The sequence below is a fragment of the Crocodylus siamensis genome, chromosome 5 (assembly GCF_052110815.1).
Source record: "Crocodylus siamensis isolate JL-2025a chromosome 5, ASM5211081v1, whole genome shotgun sequence".
NCBI lineage: Eukaryota > Metazoa > Chordata > Crocodylia > Crocodylidae > Crocodylus > Crocodylus siamensis.
In genome coordinates, this window is record NC_143399.1 from 191,151,876 (window position 1) to 191,162,063 (window position 10,188).

The 10,188-nt window shown below is 66.3% G+C and overlaps 1 protein-coding gene across 1 annotated transcript; it reads left to right on the forward strand.

Moving 5' to 3' along the window:
* The first annotated feature begins 3,280 nt into the window (after positions 1-3,280).
* MNX1 (motor neuron and pancreas homeobox 1) lies at positions 3,281-5,947 on the forward strand. Its single transcript, XM_090049908.1, has 3 exons — positions 3,281-3,980; positions 5,142-5,302; positions 5,508-5,947. The coding sequence occupies exons 1-3, from the start codon at positions 3,380-3,382 to the stop codon at positions 5,817-5,819; spliced, it is 1,074 nt and encodes a 357-aa protein (XP_089906034.1). The 5' UTR covers positions 3,281-3,379; the 3' UTR covers positions 5,820-5,947.
* Positions 5,948-10,188: the final 4,241 nt, after the last annotated feature.

The following is a 10,188-nucleotide window of genomic DNA, read 5'->3' on the forward strand; positions in this document are numbered from 1 at the left end:
ACCTGGGCCCGCGGTTCCCCCCCGCCTGCAGCCTCCAGCATGTAAACCCTAGGAAGTTCCCTTGCCCTGCCCCTTTGCTCCAAGGACGGGTCCAATCCCTTTTTAATCTGGCTGAACCGGCGGCTCCCACCGCAGCTGGTGGCAACGACTTTCACCCCTCAGTGACTCTCTGGGGGGAAAGGACTTCCTCGTGCCAGTTTTAAACGGACCCCCTGCTGGTTTCACGCCGTGACCCCGGCTCCCGCACTGCAAAGAATAATAGGTCCCTCTTGAGTTTCTCCTCGCCTTTCAGTATTTTGTAAACCCTTCTCTTGTCCCTCCTCAAGCGGCTCTTTCCAACGGGGCGGGATGCTCTTTTAACCCGCTGGATCCCTCTTTGAAATCGGGGGATTGTCCAGCGAAGCCTGCTGGGGCGCCCGGCAGCGCTAGCGCGGCGAGGCACCTGCCCCCCCGGCCGGGGTCTCCGGGCTGAGACCCACTGACGCGCTCTGCCAGGGCTGCCTTGGCATTTCCCTCCAGCAGCGCCGGGGCGGTGGGGAACGAGGGCCCCTCCGAGCAACTGGGCCAGCCCCCTTTCGGGTAAAAGGAAGCAGAGGGGAGGGTTGCTTGGGAAAGCCCGAGCGGCGCGGGGGGCGGCGCCGAGGGGGGCAGATGGCGCTGGGGGCACCAAGGGTCTTCCCTCGCCTCCGCCTCCCTCTCCCCTCAGCTCCGGGCCAGCCAGGGGGGACCCATTCGTTTGCATTGCAATTGCAAGGCGAGGAACGATCCCCCCCTTCGAGGGCTCGGGGAAGGGGCCCCTCGGCCATCGGGGCTGGAAGGACACAGGGCTCCGGAGAGGGCGGGACGGGACCCCCGAGCCAGGCGCAGCCCGCAGAGCACAGCCTGCTCTGGGCTCCGGCCGGGGCAGGGCTGGATCGCGGCCGGCGGCGGGGTCCGCCCCCCCCACGGGGCTGCAAGCCGCGGTGCCCGGCGCCCAAGGGCCAGCGGGCCGGGGATCCCGCAGGGCTCGGCCACATCAAGGCGGGGGGAGGCTGGACCCGCCTTGGAGCCTGGGGCAAGTCTCTCGGGAGACGTGTGGCGGTGGATGGGCCCGGCGCTGCCCGTGTTGCCCAGGGCCCGCATCAGCCGGGCGCGTGTGCGGGCGCCAGGCCCGCGGGGGGCTGCCCGCCCGGGTGTCCGTAGGGAGAGGGGCCGAGTGTGGGTGTGCTCGGGCGGGCGAGTGGTGTGAATGTGTGTTTGTGGGGGGGGGGCAGTGCTGGCATGGGTGGGCCGCGCGTGTGTGGTGGTTGTGTGTGGATGGGGTGTCTGTGTGGAAGGGGATGTGACTGCGTGCAGTGTTCGTGGGTGGATGGGCTGAGTGTGCGTGGCGCCTGCGCGGATGGGGTGTTTGTGCGGATGAGGTGTGTGTAGTGCGTGTGTAGATGGAGTGTGAGTGTGTGTAGTCGGTGTGGGTGGGTGTGAGTGTGTAGTGTCTGGGTGTGGATGAGGTGTGTGCAGCCTGCGTACGTGTGTGTGTGTGTAGTGTCTGTGTGCATGTGTGGACGAGGTGTGTGCAGGCTGGGTGCAGGTGGGGCGTGCGTAGTATCTGTGTGGATGGGGGTGCGCGTGTCGTGTGTGTGCAGTCGGGAGGTGTGTGTGCGGTGTCTGGGTGGGCAGTGAGCGGCAGGGAGGGTGTGCGGGTGTGAGCGCGGGCAGTGCCCCCGAAGGCCCCGGAGCGCTGTGGCGAGGGGCGGCGCTGCCGGGGGGCCGGAGCAGCCCGGTCCCCGGGGGTAGGCCCGGGGGTCACTGTCCGCGGGGAGCAGGCCTGCACCCCAAGCCGCGGCCCGGGAGCGCGTGGCCGGGCGGCGGGAAAGGCGGCCGGGCCAGTTCGGCCGGCGGGCGCCGGAGCCGGGGCCAGGCAGCGTTGACCCCGCCAGCCTCCCCGGCACCAGCCCGACCTGCTCCCCCGGGCGCTGCCTGCTCGCCCCCTCCTCGGCCCGGGTCTGGGGGTCTCCCAGGACGAGCGCCCAAAGCTCCTGTGGGTGGCGGCCGCCTGCCTGCTCCCCACCGGTTTGTTCTTTGCCGCTAGCTAAAAGAAAAGAAAAGCAAAAAAAGCAAAGCTGCTGGCAGCCGCAGACTGTCAATATTTGATGTGTTCAGCGGCGGTGCGAGCCTGGAAGTGACACCTACCCAGGCCTGGCAGTGCGCCGGCCGCGCTCTTCCCGCGGGCGGTCAGCCGGGCGGCAGTGCCCCCGGGGGAAATGATCCCTCGGGAACAACCAGGGGCGGTGTCTCGCGCCGGCCCGCGGGCTCCGGGGGCTCAGCGCCGCCTGCTCCGGGCGCGGGTTGGCCCTTGTCAGATGAAGAAGGCGGCCACAGTCGGGGGGACGAAACGTGGTCACCCCCGGGGCCCTCCGGGAGCCGGGCTTGGAGAGCCGCGGTGGCAGTGGCTGCAATGATGACGAGGAGAACACCAATAACAGTAGCACTGATGCGAATAACAGTGTAATCACAACAGCAATCCTAATAGTAAGACCAATACTAACACCACGTATAATGACGATGACGGGACAGTGGTGGTAATAACAGCAACGACAATACTAGTAACATCCACAATAATGCTAGTGACGATGACGACGCCGCCCGGCGCCGTCTCCTTGCGGGAAGCGCCCTGCCCGGCGCACGGAGCGCTGCAGCGATGCCGCGGCCGCGGGGCAGGGACACCCGCGTGTGCCGCCCGGGAGAGCGGAGGAAGGCGGCGCGGGGCTCCGAGAGGAGCTGGCGGCCGGGGGCAGGAAGGGAAATAAAACAGGCGGGTGCATGAGGCAGGGCTGCAGCCGGGCTCTCCTCCCGGCGGATCGAGAGCGACCGCGGGGCCCAGGCCGCGTCTTTTACAGACGAGCGCCGCTGGGTGCCAGGGCCCCGCGCCCCGCTGTGCGGCCCCCCCGGCCCGGCGCAGGGGGCGGCAGGCAGCGCGCTGGGCTCCGCTTCGTCTGGGCTGCGGCGGGCGCCGCGCTCCTTGGGCCGGAGCGTGCGCCGCCCTGCTCCCCAGGGCGTGTGTGCGCGTGTCTACATTTTGTGCGTGTGCAAGACACTCTCCCCCCCGCCCCCAGCGGACCGGGTCTTGAGCAGCCTCTGGGGCTATCCCCTCCCCTCCAACCTGCGGGTGGGGGGCGGTGCGGACAGGTGCCTCGGGGCCAATCGCCGAGCCCCGCCCGGGCCCGGCAGCCAATGGCGCGTCCCGCCGCGCGGGGCCAATGGGAGCCGGGCCCGAAGCTTCAAGTGCCCCGGGCGGCCGGCGGCGCGGAGCGCTGGCGCGGAGCGGGACGCGGGGGCAGGCGGGCGCGGCGCTGCAGCGGGGCCCGGGGCCCGGGGCCGGGCGGGGGCGGCGGGCGCGCAGATGGAAAAGTCCAAAAATTTCCGGATCGATGCTCTCCTGGCCGTGGACCCCCCCAAGGCCGCCGCCGCCGCGGCGCAGACCTCGCCGCTGGCCCTGGTCACGTCCCTGGCCGCCCCCTCGGCGCACGGCGGCAGCAGCAGCAGCAGCAGCAGCGCCAGCACCAGCAGCGGCGGCTGCAGCCCGCCCGCGCCCGAGCCCGCGCCCGAGGGCCTCCGCACCGACAGCCCGTCCCCGCCGCGGCTGCTGGCCGCGCACTGCGGGCTGGTGCCCAAGCCCGGCTTCCTGCCCGGCGCCGCGCCCGCCGGCCACCACCACCCGCACCCACACCCGCACGCGCCGGGCGGCGGCATGGCCCTGGGACTGCACCCCGCGGCGCAGCCCGCGCAGGCCGCGCTCTACGGGCACCCGGTGTACGGCTACCCCGCGGCGCTGGCGGGGCAGCACCCGGCCCTGTCCTACTCCTACTCGCAGGTGCAGGGCGCGCACCCCTCGCACCCCGCCGCCGACCCCATCAAGCTCAGCGCCGGCACCTTCCAGCTGGACCAGTGGCTCCGCGCCTCCACGGCCGGCATGATCCTGCCCAAGATGCCCGACTTCAACTGTGAGTCTCCCGGGCCCCGCGGCCTGCTCCCGCCTCCGGAGCTGCGCGCCGCCCCGGGCCCCGGGCTGGGCTGGAGCGGGGCGGCTGGCGGGGCCCGCAGCCCCAGCCGGGGAGGGGAGGGCGGCCGGGGTCCAGCCGCAGCTCGGCCGGGGATGGGGTGAGGTGGCGGTGCATGCGGGGCCCTCCTTGCAGGCGGCGCGGGGCTGGCCTCCACGCCGCTCCTGCCCGCCCCATCGCCCGCGCCGGGGAAGCGAAGGGGCCGCTGCCCTTGTGCTCTAAATAAGGCGAGAGGAGGGGGAGCAAAGCCCTCCACGGCTCGTGCCCGGCGGGTGTAGGCCGCGATGGAGACCGGGACGTGCAGGCCGCGGCGGGGCCGGGCGGAGCGGGTCGCTCCGGTGGGGGCTGCGGCTCCAGCAGCGCTGGGCGGGTGTCAGCCCGGGACGGCGCGCGGGGACGGGAGAGGACAGGGCGCGGGGCGCAGCCGGGGCCTGGCCGGGCGCGGGGCTTCCTCCGGGGCCGGCGGAGGGGCCGGGGCCGCTCGGAGCCGCTGTGCCCCGCGCTCGGCTCCCGCTGCCCCGCACCGCCGGGCCCGCCAGCCGCAGGGGCCTTTGGTGCCGGGCTGCCCCAGCACCCCAGGCCGCTGTCTGCAAGCAAGCGGCCTTGACATGAGATGAAGCCATTTGCGGCGGCCTCCGCGGAGGCTGGGATCGTTTCCCCGCCGGCTCCTGGCTCCCTGCAGCGCCCGGCCCGGCGCAGGCAGGCCGGGCAGCCCCCGTCAGGCCGCGCACTGCCCCGCCGGAGGGAAATGCCCTCCGTGGAGCAGCCTCCTCCGCCGCTGCCCGGTGGAGGTGGCAGGGAAACGGGGGTCGGGGCCGATCCCTGGGCTGCAGCACGGCCCGGTCACCTCTGGGTGCCCCCGGCAGTAGAGGCCTTAGAGGAGGGCAAACCGGGCGACCACCCTTTAGGGGGGGCAGATTTTGGGGGGGTGATGTTTTTGCAAGGAAGTGGCTCATCAAAATCAAGCCTCTAAGGGGTCCCAACTGCCTCTTGCCCGAGGCCCCAACAACCCCAAGGCCACCGCTGCCCCCGGACTATGGGATCAGGCCCTCGGCGCCCTCGGGCACCAGCAGCCCCGCTGACGCCCGCCGCCCTTGTCTCCAGCCCAGGCGCAGTCCAACCTGCTGGGGAAGTGCCGGCGGCCCCGCACCGCGTTCACCAGCCAGCAGCTGCTGGAGCTGGAGCATCAGTTCAAGCTGAACAAGTACCTGTCCCGGCCCAAGCGCTTCGAGGTGGCCACGTCCCTCATGCTCACGGAGACCCAGGTGGGTACCGGCCCGCGCTGGGCGGGAGCGGCTCCCGCGCCGGGGCTGCCCTGGGGGCGGAGGGGCTCACGCCCCGCGCGGCAGGCTGCCCCCGAGGCCCGGGCAGCCTCAGCGGGGCACGAGGGCCAGGGCCAGGGCTAAGGGCGTGCGGGGAGGCCCGGGGACCCGCCCGGCTCAGCCCCCGCCCGCCTGCCCCGTCCCGCAGGTGAAGATCTGGTTCCAGAACCGGCGCATGAAGTGGAAGCGCAGCAAGAAGGCCAAGGAGCAGGCGGCGCAGGAGGCCGAGAAGCAGAAGGGCGGCGGCGGCGAGGACAAGGCGGACGAGGAGCTGCTGCTGCCGGGGCCGGAGAAGGGCTGCGGGCGGCGGCTGCGGGAGCTGCGGGACAGCGAGCCCGAGGAGGACGAGGAGGCCGGACACTGCTGCCCCTACCACTCCTCCGACTGCTCCGAGGCCGACGACGAGGAGGCGCAGCCCCGCGGCAGGCACCTGCCGCCGCCCCCGGCCCCGCCCCAGTGAGGCTCCCGCACCCCCTCCCCAGCCCCGCTCCCCTTCCGCAGCGCCCTCCTCCGCCCCGCTCCCGCCTGCAGCCCCAGCCCCGGCGGAGGAAGGGCTGCGCTCCCCCCGCCGCTCCGCGGGACCGGCCCCAGCGGACACACGCGCCCGCGCCAAGTCCCCCGGCCCGAGGCGGCGGCGGGGCTGCGGCCGGGAGCGGGTCCCGCCCCGGGCTCGCGGCTCACCACAGTATTACGGGACAGCTGGAAAACCTCCCCGGGGCCACGGAGCCCGAGCGCCGGGAACGCCCCGCGCTGCTGGAAACCTCGGACTGGACCGTCTTTATTTTTGTATATTGTATTTATAACAGAGAAGGGACACGCGTGCATGCTAAATTATTGCCCGGCTTCCCCCGCGCCTGTACAATAAAGGAGGTTTTGTACGGAGCCCGCCTGGCCCCTCATTTCGGGACCGACCTCGGGCCTAATGGCCAGGGCGAAGCTGCTCCCGGCGCTGCCCCGGCCCGTTGTCTTCCCCTCCAGCCCGTGCAGGCCCCGCCGACCTGCGCCCGCGTCTGAGGCCGGATCCCGCCCCGCAGGAAGAAGCCGAGCTGGCTCCGCAGGGGAGCCCGGCTCTTCCTCCCCCAGATCCCTTGGGTGCGCTGCGTGTCGCCTTCCTGCCGCAGGCTGCAGCCGCCTGGGCCTGGCCGCGTGCAGATGCACGGCCGAGCACCGGGAGCTGCAGAAACGTTTCACGCCGGAGCCGGCTCCTGCCCCCGCAGCCCGGGGCAGAGCGAGCTGTGTCCCGCTCGGAAATACCGGGAATCAGCCCAGGGTCTGGGGTTCAAATCAACCCAAACGCAGCCCCTTGCTGCGATCTGCGCCCTGGAGCCTTCCCAGAGGAGGCTGGATGCGGGGTCGCCTCGGTGCGAGGGTGCAGGGGAGGAGGGATCCGGGGGTGCTGCCGCTCCCGGGGGGCTGGGGCTGCGCCGGGAGGTTATTCGGGCCCGAGGCCAGAGTCGGGACGCCGGCAGCCCCCGCAGCGGAGGCGACGTGCCAGCCTCCGGCCCCGCCGGGAGGGGCAGGCGGCTCCGGGCCGGGGCTGCGAGCAGCTCCGCCGTGGAGCGGCGCAACGAGCCGCCAGGCCAGCGCCTTCGCAGCTGCGGGATTTATCTGGCTAATAAATTGAACGATCCATTCGTTGCTGTCAGTGCGGCGCTTCCCCAAACCCATTATCGCGGATTTAACTATAATCACTGGCTCATCCCGGCCGACTCGGGGCCACGCGAGCCATTCATCCCCGCTCAGGGATTGCAGCGCGGCTCTGCCCCCGCTGCTGCGTGTGAACGCCTGAGGCAGTGCCCCAGCCTCACGGGGTGTAAACCCGGAGCCGCTTTGCCGGGTCGCACTGCTGACCCTCGGGGTAGCCAAGAACAGGGTGTGCCTGTGGGTTGTATTTGCCCAGCTGGCACCAGCCGCCTGGTTGAACCCAGGCCTGACTGTCCCGCGTGTTAAGTCCAATCAGCACAGACCGGGACACCCGTTTACACACGCGGATCGACTGGCAATTGATTCGAATGGGCCTCGATGGTCCCGGGGCGAGGTTGTTTATCCCGGGTACTTGAAGTGGGGCAACGAGCTTGTGAGTTTGCAGGATTTCAGGATCAAAACCTTTGTCCCGGGGTAAAGATAAACCGAGCATCTGCTTTTAGCCGAGACCAGAATCGGGCTTAGCTGAACAGTCCTGGTTTCGTTCGCACTGCGTTCCCCTAGTTACGGTGCTTGCTCGAAATCAGAGAGGACAGGGGCAAAAATATTTCCGAGTGCTCCAGTTCCTAACTCCGCTGACTTGGATCCCCGTCCGCTGACAGCTGCTGAAAGGCAGTTTGCCCCTGCCCTCCTCCCGAGGGGTCTGCCCGCCACAGAAGTTGCCCCGGGCTGAATATGTCAAGCTGGTCTTGACATACTGCGCCTGCCCAGCCGAGAATCCGAGCCCGTGAGGCACGGAGCGTCCCCACGCCCCGCACTCTCGGAGTGAATGTTTTACAAACCTGTGTTAACCTTTGAAATGAAAACAATATGGCCCCTATAAATGACTTCTCTACAGAGTTGGCCATACCCGGCACGTGAAATACAGGCTGATGCCGGGCTGAGCTTAGCACTAGCGATAAGAAGGAAAACAGTGTTAGCTCTCAGGTTTCCTAATTCGAAAAGTAATCTGTCACAAAGATTATTTCTGTATTAGCTTGACGCCTCAGCACCCGCAGTATGTTGGGAGAATATTAAACAAGCATTACATAAGGTTAGCACAGGTTTGTAAGCCATCTATATTTTATATATACTATTTATATATATATATAATATGGTTATCCATGGTGTGTGTGTATGATAATATGGTTATACACACACATATATTATATATATATGGTTATCCATGTGTGCTATATACGTGTCTATATACACATGTGTAAGTATCATATATATATGATACGTGTGTATAGTACTAATACACGTATATAGATATATGGTTATTAAAGCCATATGGTCCTATAGTTACGGATTTGCGTGGTTATTAAAGCCATATATATGTTATTAAGCTTTAATACTCGTGTAAATCCATAATTTTGTAAATCCATACATCAGCTCTGTGGGACCAGTGACATATACACACACATGTATACATATTATCTATTAGTACACATGTATAGTTACATACATGTAGTGTATATGTGTATGCGGATTACACTCTCTACACGAATACGTCATACTCATACATATACAAACACACACACACACACGTGGCTCACAAACGGGTGCCAACCCTACGTAGTGTTCGTCTAATATTCCTCCGACATACTGCGGGGGCAAGCTAAAACAGAAATAATTTGCTTTACAGATCACATTTTGAATTAGGCACAGCTGAAGAACTAACACTGGGTTTTGGTTTTTTCCTTCTCGTTAGTACTAATCCCATGCAGACATCGGGCTGTATTTCACGTGCCTGGTAGTATCGGATATCTGATACTAACGCGTGTGTGTATGGATACAATAGGTTTATTGAAGCAGAATATCGATAAAGGTGATTAAAGTAGAGACCTGTTCCAAACGCCATTTCCTTGTATGCAAATATTGGAGTATTTTAGTGGGCTCTAAGTAGGTAGGGTTTGATTTGAATTAACACAAATATTTCCAATCGTTCCGATCTGCCCTCCAGGAAGGGGGAAAAAACTTCTAAAAATTCAGGGTTTGAAAATAATCGTCACAATGTTACAAAGGCGGCATGGCCGGGCCTGCACCGCACCAGCACAGCGCGGCCGCGGCCGCTTCGGCAGCCGGACCCGCCCCGCCCCCCCCCCCCCCGCAGCTCAAACGAGGCAGACCAGCAGCGCCGGCGCACGACGAGCTGGAGGCGAGCTCTGCCTCCGAAGGGGCCCGGACGTCCACCTCCTGCCGCCTGCTCTGCCGCTACGTGTCTAATAGTTACACAGGAAAATGAACTCGATTGCACTAGAGATTTCCTGTATGCCAAGAGGCCTGTGTCCAAATGTGTTTCTACCCGGGGCGGGGGGAAGCCCAGCAGGATGTAAGCAGCTATTCATGGAGGAGGTATCAAAGTCCTACCGGTGCATTGTGTCTGTCTCAATAAAACTAATCTCTTTTAAGCCCCAGCGTCTCACAAGAATACCTGCACTGTTCCAGACTACAAGGGCAAATATGGTTTTCAGATTCTGGTTTTATGGACGGATTAAAGTTTATTTTCCATAATAGGGCACCTAATAAAACTCGTAAAGCTCTGTCAGTCTTCCAGCTGGTGGCCCCATTTAACATTTTCACTTCGTAAATCACGGCACAAGTCGCCAGGTGTTTCCAAAACTGGACGCGGCGAGACTAGACTAGAGGAGCGCGGGAGGCCCGGCCCGGCCCGGCCCGGCGGAGGAGGCGCGGGCGCGCTGGGCTGCGCGGTAGCGACGCGGGGCCCCACGTGCAGCGCCGCAAGGCGGGACCGCGGCGCGGGCACGCCCCGGCTGTCGGCGCTCCCGGCTTGCTCCGGAGCGGATCCGGACGCGAAGGCGCCGTGTAAACGCGCCTCGGGGCGGCCGTAGAGAGCGGCGGCCGCAGGGGGAGCTCCGGGGACCCCGCGGGTTTGCCCAGCTGGGCCGGCGGGGAACAAAGGGGCGGCCGCGCTTATCTCCATGTCCCCGCAGCGCGGGGTCAGCGCGGCCACCCGGCCAGGTGCGCGCCGCCGGGTCAGCGCCAGGGTCAGCGGCGGGGGGGGGCAGGCATCTTCCCGCCGTGCCTGGTCCCTGCTCCGCAGCCGCCGGGCCAGCGCAGAGCCCCGCACCCCTAGTCCTCCCCCGCTCCTAACTGCGGCCTGGATCCCCGCCCCCTCCAGG